Below are 19,957 nucleotides of genomic sequence, written 5' to 3'. Positions count from 1 at the left end.
CTTCAACTCAAGTCCTTGTCGGAAGTTCAGAAATTATAGAGATATGAGAATTTCTTGAATGGTTCTTCGAGAGTGCAATATACTACAGTGTAGCTGTTTCATAATCGGTGCTATTCTTAACATTGGAAATAATTAAGTTGATATAAATAAAATTTACCTTTATACCCGCCCATTAGAGTCATACTGTATTTTGTCACACAGGCACCTGGCGTTACATATATTTCTCAAAATAAAAACCCTATATTATTAGATATAGGGTATTTATTTTTATGGGTAAATATGATTTTCGTTATCTCCATATTTATCTAAATATATTAAACGCACTGACTCCCTTTATTCGGGAGTTAGATGAATAAATCTTCAAATGATTCTCTTCTGGTATATTGCACTTTTCACTGTATCTGAATACCACCTGCAGGGGCTATAGAAAACAGAGAAGACTCCACCGGTCTATACAAAATGATAGATGGCCTTGGAAGGTATAATGCGGGGATTCCCGAAGATTAGACCTGTTCATAACCAGGTCGAGAATTGAAACGAGACGAACTCTTTTTAAGTTCATCAGCGATATTACCCCACGGCTCAACTGCAGACGCGAGACAAAATATTTTTTTTTCATGGAAGCTAGCCGGAAAAAGCTGCACGCTATAGTGGAGAGGATTTCATAGGCTGTCCATTCACAACTCGGCAACTGCTCGGCGTTAGAGCGCTGTGTAGAAACCGCGTGTGTATTGACGTTTTGACAGGAGACCACAAACTTTACATTTTTTATCATCTGATATTGTATGTATTTATAAAACGCGTGTGCGATGGTTGATTTGAGGTCTACGATTTTAGCTCTCGGTTTTTGATGTTTTGTGTGGTTAGAGGAATTCCAAATATTCTGACCTGCAGACAGGTAAGCTTTGTTGTGATTTTGTCAATACACGTGTACCTATTATCAAAGTAGAAGTATGTGTATTGCTTGACAAAGAAGTGTGTATTGTCTGAGTAAATACACAGGTTTGTGCAGCGGGGGCTAAATGTGAACTTTAAATGCCCTTTTAATTCACCGCGAATGGAAAAGTATGTTTATCAATATCATTGGGTCCAAATAAAAGATAAAAGATGCAGCTGTTTTTGCCTGTGTATATTTAACCATCCTTTTTCTGTAGACCATGTATTTAAACTGTACATGATGTTAATTCTAAAAGAATGGTCTTTCTTGTATGCTTATAAAAATACAGCACTAAGCTAGTGCAGGGAATATTTCATATCTTGGCATAGTATATACGTACATGAACTTTTCAACTTGCTAGCAGAATGATTTCATCAGCTGGATCAACACATCATCACACTGGGGGCAATATATTCTCTTTTGAGAAGTGGACAGGCATAGCCTGCATGTAGGCTATGCCTGGATGTAGGCTATGCCTGTCCACTTCTCAAAAGAGAATAGGGGCAATATACTCCATTTAATGTTGCTTAAATAATCTTGAGAAAATCTACTATTCTTTTGGGGTGGATTGGGGGGGGGGGGGCACATATACCTTGAAGCTCATTATAACTTTATACAATTTTCTAATTTGACATTGAATATCCTATGTGAAAAAGATTAGGGTAGAGGGTGTTACATCTTTGCTAAGCAAGGGTTTTTATGCTACTCTCCTCATGAAGGAAGTAGCAGATCACAAACCCTTGGCTATCGAAGATGGGGCTCTTAATGCCATATTGTGTATCCAATTTTTTGTGAACAAGATTTCAATTGTTAATTTTTTTGGGTTACATCGTCATTGTACATGAAGCTCACTGCATGTGTAAAACACACTTCTTTAAAAGTAATTCTTTGAAACTGTAAGGGGAGTACTTAGGAAAATACATTTGTAGATTACCCTAAGACCGAACATCAAAACGGCCTCCCTGTTGATGTCTTTGTGGGTTCTGGGGAACAAGAGTTCTTGTGAATGATTTTGCAATAAGCAAATTGCCATAGCAACAGTCCATCAGTTTGTTAATTTGGCAGCTTCATTTGTATTTTAGTAGCCAGAAGATATGTACAGCATATAGACAAATTAAACAATTTTCAAAATCCCCCATGGAGTCTAAAAATCTCATTAATATTTACGCACAGTTCTCTAAATATACACTGGTTTGCAATAAAAGATTTTTAAGATACATGTATAAGTCATTTTTTAAAGGCTACAGTGTTTCACATTTTTCAGTAAACTGCACAGGGGCTGAGAAAGCCTGATGAAGTAACAATATATATGTAATGCATTCATGCTGTGTAAGTTTTTGCTTCACCGTGCATGTATGATGACTTTTCATGCACAATTAACTAAAGCTGTTAATGTGCTGTAGACAATTGTATGGAAATAATGGGTTGAAATGCATCTAAAGAACATTCAAGTTGTGAAATAACGGACCAGACATGTTCATATACTTATTTTTTTATATAGGGTAGAGAGAATAAAAATCTCAGAGAGATAACAATGTAATTTTGTGAAAAATCATTTTCTGCATTGCACTGCCTATATAGGCCATGTGCATCATGTACTTTCGTAGGCATCAAGATATTTCATTGCGAAATTCTGCTTATAACTGTTATCATGGGTTTTTATGTTATTTTATTACTTTTAAAGATTGCTTTTTTTATAGAGAAAATCTCAAGTATTAATTGCGTGACACCATCAAATAAACATAAAAACCCATTTGTTAAATTGAGCACTAGGTTTTGTAATTTTTTACACTGTGAGTAACACACGACACATATGGAATATGTTTAATAACGTGCTTGAAACATTGCAGCCTCAATTGAAACACTGCAACATCATTTAGATAATTGCTGTAACTTTCAAGAAATCTCATCAGATATTAGATATTATATTCAAGATAGCAGACATATGGTTTTTTTTTAAATTTTCCTGAATTGCTCTATCAAAATTGTGGGAATGGTATTCATCTTATAAGATAACCTCATGATTGGAAAATAAAGAGTATTTCCTCCCTTCAAGTATGAAGTTCATGCATACATTTTATGTGGATTATAACAATTTGAGTGATATTGAGTCTTCCGCCATACAAATGAAGCATTAGAAGCTGAATATCAATAAATGTGTCTCAAATAAAACTAAATGCTGTGCAAGATGTCAGCTACCAATAATTTTCTGGTATTTTGTTGTGAATTTTATGGGCGGTGTGACACATGAAGAACACAGCCTTTGTCTCGAGGTACATGGTGACACCCATTCACAAATCCAGCTCTTTCTAATTCTGGCCATGTTTTACCCTGCCCGATATGATGTTAATGAAATATTCAAAAGGAAATAGCCAAATAATACCAGAATTTTAAAGTACAACGTTGGTGATTCATTCAGAAAAATGTGATCATTTGGAAAAATTTACTGGAAAACTTAGTTTTTTATTCAACTTGATGATTTATATAGGAGAAGGGACGATTTGAGACCATGCAGTGATTTAAAGATTTCAAACATTTTAAGATATAAAAAAAAAACCCAATTTAACAGGGTTTGAGGAAAAGTGGTTTTTTTTTTTTTTATTTATGAGTAAGTAATGATTGAAATTGATGGCTGTCAAATTTAATTGGCTGCTAGTTAAACTTAGATAATTTAACAAAAAACCAACAGCATATATCCTATCAGTGGCTCATCCACCAAAATTATGTAATATTGTTAGATTTTTGTTTCCAGACTTTAGTATGTACTTGTCTACTTACAGTGACCCTATGCTTATCAATGAGGGGGTAAGAGAGCTATAGCTTTATAGTCCTTCTTTTTCATTTGATAATCAAGATCTTTTTGTTGTTGATGACACAAGGGGCCTGCCATTTCGAACATCCCGTGATTGGTACACTTATCACTTTAAATTAGACTTTCATGTTGGACTGGGCTCATCCAGAATTTTCTATTGATTTCAAGTAGTCTTCTCATATTTCCTATAGGCTAGCTGTACCTGATCCTTAACAAAAAATCTGTCTGGTACAGACACAATGTGATTGTCGGCTTGATAAGATTGAAAACTGCTAAAGGGCATTGAATGAGATAAAATTTAACAATTATAAAAGTTTTAAAAGTTGTGTCAAACTCTGATTTGTTTTCTAAAGTACATGTACAAGGTTGGATTTCAGAGTAATGTGGATTAAAAAATCCAATATCAGTTAATCCATGAGTGCACAGAAAACTTTTTTGTTTTTTGATTATATATAGATAAATGAATACTAATAATGATCCTTATATTGTATAATCCATGTGAATGTTCAATATATGCCATGAACATTCAATATTTTTCTATAAAGTTAATAACTATAAGTAACATGTAATATAAAAGTAATAATTGTGTATATTGTATGTATTATCATTAGGAGAGGAACACATAAGTTGTAAGAACTTGTTTCCAATCCTCTTGCATAATTACACATTAGAATATTTTCAAATCAATATTTTCCTATGAAGGGGAATAACTCTAATCAAATGGGATTTTCCCTCAACAGCATTCCTTAAAATCAATGAAACATCCTTATTTTTATTCCAAAGATAAATTCAAAGTTGAAAATGCATGTATAACATCAAGCTAGGAATTGGCAGTATACCAAAGTATCTACCAATACAGGATATGTCCATTTCCTGAAGGTTAGGCATGTTGGGGTCATGGAAAAACATGTCTTTGAAGTTTATCAAGGAGCTTAAATGAACTTTGATGAAAAGCCTTAATTTCCCAAAATAACCAAATATTTCATGTTCTTTTTCAATATGGTTTAGATTTAATTGAAATGCATGGAAATTTTATCAAAGTTTCTTGATTGTATAATGACAGATAATGACTTTGTTTGCTAGCAGAATTTCTTTGATGTGTTTCTTTATATGCCAAAAATTATTTTTGTAAATTTAAGGATTAAAAAACTGAAGGAAGTCGCCTCTCTTCTGAAATTTTAATTCAATTAGCATCAGTGTGATAAAAGGATACTGCCGTGTTGGTCAATAAATACCTGGAAAATTAAGCGCTAATTGTTATTCAGGTATACCCACTCACACAGCCTGACCTGGTCACAATGTTTTTACAGGACCATTGTGAACTTGAATTTGAAAACTTTAATTGACAATAATTGGTTGCTTTATTTTCTGGTTACAGCTCATTAGGGTCACAAACTGACAGAGATCAACAGAGAATATTTGTCCGTGTAAACAGTTCCAGGCCTGATTGACAGAGGAGAGATATAAGGACATAAAAGGGGTACCACCTTTGATAAAGATCAAATCAATTTGTAAGTATTCCACAGGACTTTCACTTTTTTATTTAATTGAACATGCAAGTATTTTAGTGGAAAATCTAATGCTGTATCAGAATTGGAAATTCAATTTTACCAGTATATGGACTTTAGAGCTGAATGCAGCTAATTAATCTAAGCATTCTCCTAAATTACCTAAATTGATACATAATAGAGTAAGATGGAAGTTTCATAATGAATAGATTGTAGAATAAGTGTTTACATTATATATTTGATAAAACATTTCATTTAATGAATAAATAATTAATTTAATCTTCATTAAGTCAGTAATTAATGGAGTACTTAGTGTAAACATAATATTGTACGTCTTCATCCGAGATGTCTGCTATGAACATCACAGATATATATGCACAAAGCTGTATAGCCTCGCTGTATCAGCAATCAAAATGCCAGCGACTTGCAGACATGGGCTAGGACAAATTAACTTCCAATAATACTCATCTGCAGCAAATCAATAATGGACTAGGGAAAAGTAATAACAGGCAATTATTTGGTCAAACTTGTACCACTTCCCTGCCAGTGGGAGGATGTACATGGCAGGTGCTTTCGTTGTCCATGTATATAAAATGCCAAAATGCTGTTTAACAAGAAAAGTGTTGGGCAGACATACTGGAATATGCATCATGTAATGTATTTGTGATATGAGAGAGATAATGTGGAGAAATTCTATTGATAATTGACATGAGGATGTTGAACATGCCCTTTCTGGTATGCGCACATGCTGCTCTCTCTCTCTCCTCTCTCTCTCTTGCTCTCTCTCTCTCTCTCTCCATGATTTTTAGACAATTGTTAAATTTAAGAAAATTAAATTGGTCCTTGAATTTTTTTATATACCATAAATTTGTAATGTCTTAATTCAAATACATTAATGTATAATAATTAAGAAAAACAGTTGCACACTGGCCATTACAAATTTCAAGCCATTTATTTACTTCCTTGGGATCTTTGTTATGTCAATATTTTTTATGGATATGAAAAAGTTCTCTGTGGGTGTTAAAATCACTGTTTGTTGACATGCCAAATATTGTTTTGAGATCTTCAACTGTTAGATATGGGGGTCTTGCTCAATAAATTGTGAAACAGGTGCCTCTCAAATTGAACCGTTATGCAAGGATTTTGAAAACATTTTCTGAAGCATTTCTTCAGTACATTGGATTAGTCCAAAGTGTTTTCATAGTCCAAACACTTTTGGCCCCCTATAATGGCCACAATAGAGAAATATTTTGACAAGTGTTGTGTAAGACTGTTTTCGTAGTTGAACTGATATTTATTAATGAGATTTCGCTATAAGTAGTCCTTGGCCAAATAAGTACCATGAAAAATGACCATTGTTCCCAGATTTCATGTCACTCTTGAATTAAATTTGATGAAGTGATTAATTGTGAGAGAAAACAAGACTGCTTTTGATGAAAAGCGACATAATGTAACTTGTTAATTCTATTGGTGTTTAACATATAGGAGAAAAAAAAAAAAAGTTAACAAAACATTCACTGAAAATTCATTACATCATCATATCCCTCCTCAAAAGTTAAATAATTGCATGCACTGCCATGTAATATGGGTCCGCTGATGATCAAGCAGTCCCATCATCACTCTTGTAATTCTGTACTGCGAAGTGGTGACACATTCCATGCACTAGCCACAAGTGAAAATATATTGGTTTAAGGGGCTGGTTTCAAGATTTTTCCTGCATTACATCTACTTTAATTCTTAAAATACTTCTGTTAAGAACTTTCCATTTCATTCTTTAACCAGCATCTTAATAATAACATTGTTCTGAAGTATACGTTCTTCAAGTGACTTGTTGAGTTTGACTCCTTAAGTTTATAATCAGTGTCCCTCTGCCATCATCATAAACAGTCAACCAAAATCATGATTGTCATATATTGCAACCACAGGCCTTTAAAATCTACGTAGCGTTTGTAAAATCTCGACTGTGAATTGAGCTGATTTAAAAATAATGATTAGTTTTTCCTAATAATAACCAAAACCTGCATGCATGCATAATTGTTTAAAATAATAACTGCATTATTTAATGTAAATTTTTTTTGCACTTATGATATATATATACTAGCTAGTATAAAATTTCATCACTAATATTTGGATGCATAAAAGTTACTGATCATTTCATTTGTAAGAAAAAAAATTATTTACATGGTACGTAAGGTAGCCAATAGTTGCTTTTTTATAGACTCCTCAGAGTTGTTTCCCTTTCACTGCAGTTTTCATAAAGGTGTCAAACTCAGGTGAAGGAATTCACCTGTCTTTCTTTAGAAGCTTCTTACAGCTCTGGTATTATTTGTTGTTTTAGCATGTGTCAAGGCTGTCTGAAGATGCCAGGTGAATTAGAATCAGTGTAACTGAAAAGATTTACAAGAATTGTTTTGTTAAGACTATCAAATAGTTGATTGCAGTCAGGTGTTGACATTTTTAGATAAGAAGTGTTTTATGTTTTAATTCTGTGCATATTTAGTTTTCAAATACAAAATAAGTTTAATAGAATCATGCATCTTGGATTGTCTAAGTATTCCAAGAACAGACGACAAAATTAATAAGTGTAACCCCACCCCAACTATAAGGGCATGTAATAAATATTATTGGATTTTTTGTTCTAATTCTGTCATTTATGCAAATAAGAATGGTCATCACATAAATATGCTAGCTAGGCTGAAATGTGATTATTGTTTTGTGTAAAAGTTTAAAGTGGTGGTGTCTGTCATGTGAGTATCACTGTGTTTATACACTTATAAACTTCCTTTTGATCTTCAATTTGAGTGTGCTTAAATAGGTCATGTATCTGTCCTGGTTGCATGAGTTGTTCACTGCAATTTAATATTTAATCTTTTCTTTCAATATTAATGTATTTTTAAATCAAGTTCCTTTTGAAAATTAAAAAAACTAAACATGTGCGATAATAACTTTTAAAAAATTATCAAAATAGGAAAATTAATATACAGCGTGCACATTAAAATTTAATATCTTCTGTAAATTTATGTTATTATATATTAATTATAGTATATCATTAATAACATAAGTTGTAGGGAAATGATCATTGAACTATCCTAAAGTCTTAGTTTAAAATGAAAGGGTCAATGTGCAAAAATAAATGATAGCGAAACTGATAAACTACAGGTACCATAAATCAAACTTGTTTTGTCCTCATGGCCATGAAAGCTGTCTGTCGGCTAGCTAACTTCTGGGAAAAAAGGAAGGTTAGATATGAAACGGCTGTCTGAACTAAATACAGCTTATTACCTTTTGTGTGTGTTTGTTTTGCATATTAATACAGTAGTCAGAAGAAGAGCCTTGTTTTTTGTACTTAACAAGTTCAGCATGGAATGTATTGATTCAAATACAGGTATGTTGTTCCGCTGATAATGTTTGGAGGTTTGATAATGGAATGTAAAAGGTTTGTAGTGATGAGAGGTAGAGAATGTGGTGAACATAGATATTTTTCATATATATAAGCTAGTGTACCTTAGGTTTGTTTTTGTCTCTTAAGGAGAGTTTAAATATGCATGCGTGGATGTGATATATTGTATTATATGTATTGTCAACTTGCATAATACTGAGCAAGTAACACTTGTGGCATGCAATCATCCAGGAATTTCTCTTTTAAAAATCTGAATACCTGCATAGAATTTGATCAGTTCATTGACTATGAGCTTGGTTCACAATCCCTTTATAATGTCAGGCTGTTATCTTACTATTAGAGACAGTGTTGAATGGTTACTATATGCATATGCATGCATGTGTATAATAAACTTATGTACACTGATGTTTCATGATGGATCTAAAATCATCCAACTCACATACCAATGTACTACACATGCATATATACATGTATATATAATTATATATGTCCCATAAACTACCAACAAATTTGTCTCCCCCCCCCACCCCCATCACATACACACACACACGATAAATACCTTATTTTACTCTCCCAGCCCCTAATATTTAACAACATGTATAAAATGATTTTAAAAAAATTGTTAAATAGCAGTGTGATCATTGTTATTTACTTAGATAATTATTATTTTCAAACTGACAAACTTGGAATTTTGCCCTAGGCTTTCTTTAATTGTGTGTGTTATGATAAGCATATCATAATTACTAATGACAGCAATTAATTGGTGTCCCCTTAGAAAAATAACAGTGTTTTATTGTGGTGGAGGTGATGATATCTCAAAGTTTATGCCACATTTATTGTTGTCCATCTTTTTATATTTATAATGTCAGTATTCACTCTATACTGGTGAAATACATAGAGGGGACACTTACAAAAGAAAAAAATTGTGGCATGTTTTTAATTCAATGATTCAAATTTTCTCCCCTGCCAAATACACATGTGTGTTTTGACATGTTTAAAATTTGGATATATAGACTAGGATTTTAAATAGACCTTGAAGATTAGTAGATGTAGTTGCATGCAGTTTTCAAGACTTTAGGAAACTGAAGTTTGACAAAGGAAAACAGGGATCCATCCCCCACCCCTCCAAAAAAAAAATTTGCTTGACCATCTTTTGATTGAGTGAAAAGGTTAAGATATATATTTTTGAAGTGATGGCATTTTCAATTTTAAAAAGGTATGATTATGGACATAAATCTCTTACATAGATGATGACAGGTTATTTGATTGAGATAAGTGGAGTTTACTCCCTGTTGCTTAAATGCTCTTGTTATATTTATATACGTCCCTGATTTGTGATCTGTATAAAAAATGTTATGCTTGCTCTTCAGTTAAAAAGCTAGAATTTTAAAATGTACATAATAATATCAGAATGATCAAGTTTCTTTTTTGTGATGATGTAATCTGAATACTTCTTCCTGTACATGTTTTTCTGCTTGATAGGAACATAACATGATTATTTCTTTTCAAGTGCGTACTTAGTGGTACGTGACAAATTTTTATCTATACATGAAGTTGAGAAGACGCTTCCGAATGTTTGCCTTATCTGTGATGATTGAGTGAAAATAATTTTTTTTTAAATGCATACTTATTAAGATAGAGGAATTTCCAATTAAGTAGCTGTGATTAGTTGCAACCTTAAATTTGTAGAAGTGTTAAATGGTAATATAAGACAGTCAATTAGTAACTTTCCATGCATGTTATACTGCAAGGTGGAACCTCTGATATAACTGTAAAACATATGCTTTTACAAGTGCAATTAGATTCATTTTAATTGATTAATTCAAGCAGATAATTTCTCTTTTTCGATTATTGCATTACACAATTTTAATTATTCAATGCGCTTGAAATTTTTTCCCACCTAGAATATAACTTGAATGATTTGGGGATTCCAAGTAAATTCAAGGGCATATCAATGAAAGCATGCACTGAATGAATTGTAAGTTGTTAACTTACCGGTAATTATTTTCTTTTTTTTTCAGATTGAGATGAGATGATCAGCACAGACTGCAGTGCTTCAAGGTCGCCACAGGTGTCTATCTTTGATGTCCCAGCCCCCACAGGTAACTATGCTCTTATTGAATTACCTGTACACACTCAAACATATCTGCAAAATGGGAGGAAAATGCCTTCTTTGAATGACTCTGTAGCTCTTGGACACATCATCCCTTTTTCTGTATGGTATATTAATTGTATGAGTGGTAAATGGGACACCTTGAGATATTAATATGGATAAAAGTACATTATATTCAAAATATAATCGCCTTTTGAAAAATTTTAAAATATTTGATCAAACATTGCATTTCAATTTTTATTAGAAAAGTTAAAATTGAATAAGTCTATCCGGTGGCTGGGTTATCATATAGATGAGTAGCTCATGTTGTTTTTGCAATGATCAGACTGGTTCGAATACCGACGCTTACTGTGCCAAATAGCTTTGACTAGAGATTCAAGGGGACTGAGTTTAAATGCAGGTTTGATCCATCATTATTTCTCCTATCCCATTACCGTACATTTGGTGCTATGACAACCCCCTGGAACTGACAGGTTATAAAAGAGCCTGCATGAGAATGGTGATCTTCATTTGAGGGCAAAAATCATTTAAGGGGGAGGAATTTGACTTTCAGACCAGTCTGAATATCAGTGCCAGATAGTTCATGCAGTTAGTAGAGCACCTGACTAGAGATTCAGGGGGCCAAGACTAAATCCTGATCTGACCCATCATTATTTCTCCCATGGCCATGCACCCATCCCATTACACCCCTAAATTTATTTGAACTTATTGCTTTTTGCTGTAAGACATCATTGTTGTGAAACCAAAAAAAGTATCAAATAATATTAAGAGATTGGTCAATTCTTAAAAATATTGAGGTATCCAATATACAATATTTTAGTCATGATACACCCCCCTTACAATGATGTTCTGCTGTGCAATATAACGTTATCATCATGCATCTATAATGATAATTACCATGCAGGGATGTACACCTGTTGTTGATCTAATGAAGGTATTTTGGTCTGTTCTAGTCGTATTGTGGTTCTACTTATTTAACCAGGTGTTCTTTAGAATGAAGTTGCAACTTGTATGAGACTATCTACTACATTTTTGTCTTGGCTTAGTTGTCCCCCTTGCTGGAACTCTTTTGTGTTGAAAGGTTAGCATGTATCTGACGAATGTTTATCTCTGAAGTAATTTTTGGTGAACCAAAAAATACACATTCTGGGTGAAAAAAATGTAGGACATCTCGGAATTAAACTTATGGATTAATGCTCTGGTGGCAGGTAAAACTAAATGAATTCATTTTTAATCAAAATCAGAAGGTAATGACCCAGTTTTTCGATGGACTCTGGAACTATGTCTCACCTGTGTTAGCATGGTTAGTCATATCTGTCAATGAAACCTGTTATACATGTATTTTGTCATTGGTTTTTTGCTACAATTCTTATTCATATAATGTTTTGAATTGTTTTTATTCAACACCAGTTGATTTATTAATAAAAGGAAATGTGTATGCATGATACTATTACTATATATTTTTGAATGACGTTAGAAATGTTTTTATTTTGTAGAATTTTATCTCAAAAATGCCCCGAGCAAGCTTAAAACATTTGCTCGTATTTTTGGGCATCACCACACTTCTGGTAACTGTGTACAATATTGGAAAATGTGATATTGCCAGAAACGACAGTAACTTCTATCGGTAAGTTTTCATATGAACTGTTCTTTGTTAATTTATTTAATTATTTAAAATGACATCTAAGTTATAATATTTTTTGAGATACAGACAATTGAGTTTATTATTGGGTGTACAAATTTTTGAAAGTTTTATCAACACCTTCTGATCATTGCTTTCACAAGTTTGCCAATTAGTGAAAGAGGGGTAACTCTACTTTTATTCTTCTTGCAGGGAAGAAAAATTGCCACATCTTGATGGTAATTTTGGTGGCACTAAAGGTTTTCAGCCACGAGTAGCTCATTCATATGACATTGCTAAAGAGAAGCAACCCATAGAATATGAGGAAATAGATTGTATTATAAATGAGGATTATACAGTTAAAGGGAGAAAAGAGGGCAGTGAAGTGTACATGCCATTTTCATTCATACAGAAATATTTTGAGGTATATACCAGACTACCAGTAGAGATAAAATACATGTATTAAAATTGGTTAAAAAAAAAATTGTGTAAAACCTTGACTTTGTTATTTACATATTGATTAAAATACTGTAGCAGTTTTTTTTCGAATACTTCAATGACTTTTCAAAAGTTCTCAATAAATAATGGACATTATAGATTTAAAAACTGCTTAAACTGGTAGCTTTGATTAATACATGTAACTAACGTAGCAAATAATAATTAACTTTCGAAAATATTATATCACACAACAATTACAGCATACATATGAAGAAAATAATTAAATTTATTGTTACATGTGCATATGTACTGTAGGTTTATGGAGATATAGATAAGTCGGACGGGTACGAGAGGTTTTCCTTCCACCACAGTTACCAGGATGATTTCCCCACTGGTCCCCAGCCCAGGTACTCCCCCAGTGGAGTCTTCATGTCCTTTGACCTTTACAGTGTAGAGGACAGGAACAGAGTGAAATGTGTCAGTGGGATAGAAGGTATGACTGGATTGAATTCTCATACTTAACTGTTATATATGGGCTGACCTGTCTTATTTAAAGTTGGAGCCAATCATTCTGTCTTGGCAAAAACCTCACTGGGTGTAATGTTTATGGGCTATGCCATGTAAAATTATGGCTAAACAGTTTTGTTCATTAGTGTTATATTTGAAAAAACCACTTCATGTAGGTTTCCCTTTAAAGGGGCATGGTCACGATTTTGGTCAAATTCTATTTTTATGTTTTTATTATTTACAATGCTTTAGAAATGCATGCCTAATGATCAAATAAAATTTGAGATTCATTCGTAGAGTTAAAAGTGAGATGCAGAGCTCACAATTCTTTGTCATGTAAACAAGGCTCGTGCCCTGTTTTTGTTTACATAGGTTCAATATACCAGTAAAAAATCTTTTTCCGGCTTATTTGTCTATCTTTTAATTTATTTTAAGCATAGATGAACAGTTCCTAACGTTTAACACATTCGGTTTAGGTTTAAAACTTTACTTTTTTACTTCAACGTTCAAAATGTAAACAAACGCTTTGTTTACATAGCGAAGAATTTTAAGCTCTGTAAAATTGCTTATAACTCAACAAATGACACTCAAATTTCGGTTGCCTATTAAAAATGCCTTTCTGAGGCATTGTAAATATTATAGTCGGAAAAATAATTTTGACCAAAATCGTGACCATGCCCCTTTAAGTTAATTGAATATTTTTCATAATCAATGGATATTATCTTACAAAAAATTTTACACTTAGATAAACTTACCTTAGGGTTACATTTGTAGTTGAATGGGAATAACTCTTTCATGATATTATTTTAGGTGTCCCAATATCCACACAATGGGATCACAAAGGTCACTATTATCCAATACAGATTGCACAGTTTGGATTAAGTCACTACAGTAAACACTTAATCCAGCCCAAAAACAAGGTCAAAATACTGGAGGATGGAGAGCGGACAGACTTATCAGACTGGCTACTCCCAGATCAAAAGTCGGAAATCCGCAGCAAACTGGATGACCGTACTTACCTGGATAATGGAGTGGTGGAATTCCAAACATCTCGTAAGACATTTTATATAAAACGGATATAGCATTAATTTGCTTAGATTTAATGGATTGTAATAGTAAAATGAGACTTCTGAAACATTCCATGCTGTGGAAAAATTTTCCACTTAAAATATTATTGAAATATGAATTGAAGGGATTAAGGATATGTTTGACAAACATCTCTAAACTATTTTGTTTTCTTTTTTTCCAGCAAGCATGAAAAATCCAGGAATCAGCATATCAACGAGAGAGAAAAAGTTGTCTACTCTTTCTATGGATCTCAACTTCATCAACAATGGCAGTATAACTGTAGTTATTCAGATGGGGGATGGGAATTTGTATCGTATTCACTATGTTCTCAGTGACACAGTCATGAGGCAAGACGGCAACAGAGACCTTTACTATGGGCTTGGATCTTCCAAGAAAGGAAAGTGGTTTCATTTAACAAGACTTCTTCTGGTTGATTTTCAAAAGGGAATGAACTTGATGTATTCCAAAACTCGTGGTGCTAGAATGAAGAATAGTGCTCGTATTACAGCCATTTGTGTTCGCGGCCGTGGTGTTATGGACAATGTCACGCTTTCTGCACATGCTCATATGGACCTGTTTTTCGATGCTGCAAATTACTTAGTGCGGCATCAGAATTCCATTGGCGGTTGGCCTGTCATGGTTCCTCGCAAACTCATTCCAGAGGTCATGGAGCTTGACTCTGGCTGGTACTCGGCCATGGGTCAAGGTCAAGCAATATCTCTTCTTGTGCGTGCCTATGTTGTCTCAAAAGACGTAAAGTACATTGACGCAGCAGGCAAAGCCCTCAGTGTTTTTGACATTCCAAGTTACCAAGGGGGAATAACTTCCAAATACCTCAACACTTATGAGTGGTATGAAGAGTACCCCACGTCGCCTAGTAGTTTTGTGCTCAATGGATTCATGTACTCTTTGATAGGGCTTTATGACTTAAGAGAAACAGCAACAGGAAAAATCAGAGAGAAAGCATCAGAGTTATTCAACAGAGGGATGAGGACTTTAAAGGCCATGCTTCTATTGTTTGATTCTGGAACAGGTACATTTTATGACCTACGGCATATCACTGCGGGTCTAGCGCCGAACCGAGCCAGGTGGGACTATCACAAAGTTCATATCAACCAGGTACAGTTGCTGAGTGAAGTGGACAGTGATCCACTGTTTACCAGTACAGCAGAGAGATGGAAAGGGTACATGAAAGGGAAGCTGTCGCCCCACAATTAGAATACAACTTCTTTTTATTTGTTTTCATTTTAAAGGAAATGTGATATTCTTTCTCTTTTTTTTTCTAATAGTATGTGGTATCATACACAGATGAGGCATAAAGCTGTGTTTTATTTAGTCATTCCAATTCTTTTCTATTTTACCTAAAGTCTTTAACTTATTTTATGATTTTTCTGTTGGTGCTTATTTGTTCAGTGAACTGTAGATTTAGAAAAACTATACGATTATAATTTTATTACACGGTTAAGACATGTAGGGCATCAAATTAAACTGAATAATTGTAGTATAAAGGAAAAATGAATTTCGTTTGATCATTTAAAAAAAAATTTAATTTGTTGTTGATTTTTTTAAAGATGTAAGTAAACTACCGGGTATTATTTAGTAAAAAAAAATTCCATATAATTTAGCTTTAAAATATGAATATTTTCCTCTATCTTTATTCAGCGCTCTCCTTATAGAGATTATATTCTAAAATGACTATCATTGTTTAGGCCTTTAAGTGAACATGACCTTGAGATATTAAGTTTTATTTGTTTCCTATTCTTTCAAAGACAAATGCACTTTGTGCAATGCAATACATATTTCAAGTTTTGAGGTGATCAATATATTCTAATATACTGGGCATGATTTGCAGTGCTTTTGATTCATAAATAAGCATTTACTGTAACTGCATTTTATAAGCAAAGTCAAGTTTTGATGGTATCAATGTGTTTCAGATATCTGATGCTTTGAGACCAATGTTCATCATTTTATTTCACTGATATTTTGATATATCTGTTACATATCTATTATTTATGTAGTAACATAGGATAGAAATACACATGTACTGTAAACCAAGTTTAATTTGCTATTACTTCATTATGGTATTAACCAGTGATAATGAAACTCGTTTCCTGACAATGTAAGGTATTTGCTATTATATATTCCTGAACAGATAGGAAAAACATTCATATGAAATAGGAAGTGACTCAAGTGAGATATATTTGTGATTGTGTAATTCTTCTGAATTTTGAAATAATTTCTTGAACATTTACAGTAGGGAATTTTTCATATACAACAAGGAAACAAATACAGAACAGACATATTTTTGTCAGTTTTGATTTTCTGATTTAATACAAATACAGGTATCTGTGATCTTTATTAGCTATATACATGTATACACTATAAGTATGTAGACTTTAACAGGTATACTCATGTTATGGACACTGTAGCTTTATGAATTAGTTACTTAGATATCAGTTTTCATTATGGTTGTGCCATGTAGCACCATCTCATGCGTACTTGTGCATTGGTTCTGCAGTCAGTAATGACTTTTGCTCAGGTTTAATTTGTTGATCATTTTTATCTGTCATTGTTAGATTTGTTATTTTGGTTTTTTTTTTTCTTTTTTTTAGTAATCAGTGGGGTTGCCTCTGTTTATGCATTAACATGTTACTTTCTTTATTGCTGTCAATATAATGAACAAAACTACTGTAAACACGGTCATTTTTGTTGGAGTGTAATTTACAGGACTGTATATATGTAATGGGAAAATTTTTTTTTTTTTTTAGAAAAGAACTTCTACTTTCATATTGTATATATTATTCCAACAATGTAAACAAATTTGTTGCATGAATGCTCATATATTTTTAATTCATGGACAAACACATAATATTCACTGAAAAACATCCAAATAGATATTCAGTTGATTCTAGCATGCTACGGTTTAATGCTTGCTTCTTGACAGATGCAGATATTAGCACACAAAAATTATACAAAACCTATTGTTTGTAGCAATATTTCATATGTCTTCCAATTAATAGATACAGGCTGGCATATGAAGGAATACAATTAGAAAGGTATTTGGTACTGGATTCTATTGAGTGAGAGGGTATTTTAATTATGGTGCTTTAAACTGTTCTTGTACATCAGATGAAACACGATCATATTGTGTTTTATATATAATCCATGTGTATACATTGTATGATACAAAGTTTTATATGTTCACATTCCAATGTGGTATCATGTTCTTATATATCAAAAGATTTTCATATATTTTTATAGTCTGAGAGGAGGATGTTTATTGATTATGGGCGTGTTGTAGGTGAATGCGTAGAATTTCATGTATGACAGACTTAAGTGTAGAAGGGAGAGAACTCTTGGCATTTGTTACATTGTCACAATACTCCATTTTCATTATCAGCTGGCCACTTGGTTTCATACAAAGGCAGGCTAAATAAACCATAAAAACCTTGATTAACATTATTATTTTTTTGGTGATTACCTGCAGACTGAAAAGGGTTTGTTTTGGTACACAAGTTTGTTCAGTAACATATTATAGCCAACAGACCTCACAATATGTTAGTGAAAGTGATTTTGTCTGGCTTGATCATAAGGAAAGATTTTAGCTCACCTGAGCTGAAATTTCAAGAGAGCTTTTCTGATTATCTTTAGTCCACTGTCTGTCTGTCCATCTGTAAACGTGTCACTCTTTCGACTTATTCTTCAGAGTCATGTGGTCAATTTTAACCAAACTTAGCTCAAAGCATCCTTAGATAAAGGGGATTTTATTTTGTCTAAATGAAGGGCTTTGCCCTGTTTCAAGGAGAGATATTTGCAAAAGTGTTTTCGTTTTTCAAAATCTTTCTCCAAAACCATTGGCCAGAAAAGCTGAAACTTGCGTGGAAGCATCCTATGGTATTAGTGTTGATTCAAATTTTTTCAATTTTTTTGAGATCATTATCCCGGGAGTAAGGAGGGGTCATTATAAGGGCTGAATTTTTACATGGGAATAAATAAAAGAAAATCTTAAAAATCTTCTCAAACATGTTAAAAACCATTTCTCCATGTAAGGAAACAACCTCAGGTTGTGTAGATTCTATGTTGTTCAAATTGTGATCCCCAAGGGTAAGGTGGGGCTACAAAGAGGGGTTGTATTTTTACATAAAAATTTATGAAGAAAAATCTTTGAAAATCTTCTCAAAAAATGAAAAAAAGAAGCTTGATGGTTAACACAAGAATAAAAACAGGTCTACTCTACTAGATTAGTTTAAGCAACTGAACGTGTACGTTTACTTTTACGTGTAGAACTACAAGTACATGTACATGTATGTACCAAAATAAACTGTACGTGTACGCGTATATGTTAGACATGTTCAGCTTATTCTCATTGTTTATGAATGATTCTATAACTTCGATGAAACCAAAACCACAATCCTCCTTCTTTACTTAAAACAACGTTTAATATACACTAAGTCTATATTTTTATTTTTTTTAAGTTCTCATCTCTGTATAGTTACTATAGATTCTATACGTTTTGTACAACATGTAGAATTTCACATTCAGAAGTAATATGCATAAGATTTAGTGATTCTCCTAGTTAATTGTACACGTTTAAGGCTGACTTCTGGTCAAAAACGATATTTCGTTTCATTAAAAGATTTTTTATGGCAAAATGTAACTTACTCCATAGCCGAGTCAGAGTGGATAAGGTCTCGGTCTTGTGACCCGTACATCCCGAGTTCGAATCCTGGGACAAAATATTGCATATAGGGTAACCCTCATTGTACGGATAACTCCTCCAACAGTTTTCAAGGTAGGAAGTTGTTCTTTTGCAGATCAATTGTACATATATAAGAGGTGTGCATATCACTAGGATTTTGATTTCTGATAATTTATGAAAAAATTACCAGCTTTTGAACTTAGTCATTTTTTGACAAAATGTTGCATACCCTCATTGTACAGATAACTCCTCCTACAGTTTTCAAGATAGGAAGTTGTTCTTTTGCAGATCAATTGCACATATATCAGAGGTATGCATATTGCTAGGATTTTGATTTCTGATCATTTATGAAAAAAATACCAGCTTTTCAACTTTGTCATTTTTTGGCAAAATATTGCATATAGGGTACTCCATTTCACTGGATACGGTTGGTAGTGTTTATCAATTCAGGTTTGACATGGATTATGGATGCAGTTCAAATAAAAGAAAACCCGGTTTGTTGTCACATTGACAGCTTTTTTATCCCTAAACTGCAAATTTTTCGCTTATTTGACATATGTATAGTTTATTTATTATGATATCTTTCATGATAAAAAATATTACTGTAAATATGAATGATTTTTCTATGTGTGTTATTCCACCTTAAATTCTTTACTTAGATATTTTTATATATTCCCATAAAGCTTATTTGATCAGTTTTGGGTATTGCTGCTCAGGTAAGTTATGCGACCTTTAGGCATCTTGTTTATGCTAAAAAATCACGTGTCTGCTTTTTTACACGTGGGGATGTAACGGTATTTGGAGAATAATCTTGAAGTATAGTTTTGCTCACTGATATTTTGCGGGGGGGGGGG

The 19,957-nt window shown here is 33.0% G+C and overlaps 1 protein-coding gene and 1 long non-coding RNA gene across 4 annotated transcripts; both read left to right on the top strand.

The window, feature by feature from the left end:
• Positions 1-337: 337 nt before the first annotated feature.
• On the top strand, positions 338-10,713 carry LOC128188556 (uncharacterized). Its single transcript, XR_008244164.1, has 3 exons — positions 338-898; positions 5,128-5,260; positions 10,679-10,713. It is a non-coding gene; the product is annotated as an uncharacterized LOC128188556 (long non-coding RNA).
• Positions 10,710-17,857, top strand: LOC128188555 (D-glucuronyl C5-epimerase B-like). Of its 3 annotated transcripts, none has more exons than XM_052859669.1 (6): positions 10,710-10,759; positions 12,267-12,397; positions 12,605-12,815; positions 13,145-13,322; positions 14,147-14,389; positions 14,586-17,857. In XM_052859669.1, the coding sequence occupies exons 1-6, from the start codon at positions 10,742-10,744 to the stop codon at positions 15,620-15,622; spliced, it is 1,818 nt and encodes a 605-aa protein (XP_052715629.1). In that variant the 5' UTR covers positions 10,710-10,741; the 3' UTR covers positions 15,623-17,857. The 3 variants fall into 3 exon arrangements, with proteins under 3 accessions (XP_052715629.1, XP_052715630.1, XP_052715631.1); XM_052859670.1 differs by lacking the exon at positions 10,710-10,759 and adding an exon at positions 11,831-11,978; XM_052859671.1 differs by lacking the exon at positions 10,710-10,759 and adding an exon at positions 11,978-12,073.
• The last annotated feature ends 2,100 nt before the right edge of the window (positions 17,858-19,957 follow it).

Source organism: Crassostrea angulata, chromosome 6 (assembly GCF_025612915.1).
Source record: "Crassostrea angulata isolate pt1a10 chromosome 6, ASM2561291v2, whole genome shotgun sequence".
In the NCBI taxonomy this organism is placed as follows: domain Eukaryota; kingdom Metazoa; phylum Mollusca; class Bivalvia; order Ostreida; family Ostreidae; genus Magallana; species Magallana angulata.
This window is presented reverse-complemented; position numbering and strand designations above follow the sequence as displayed.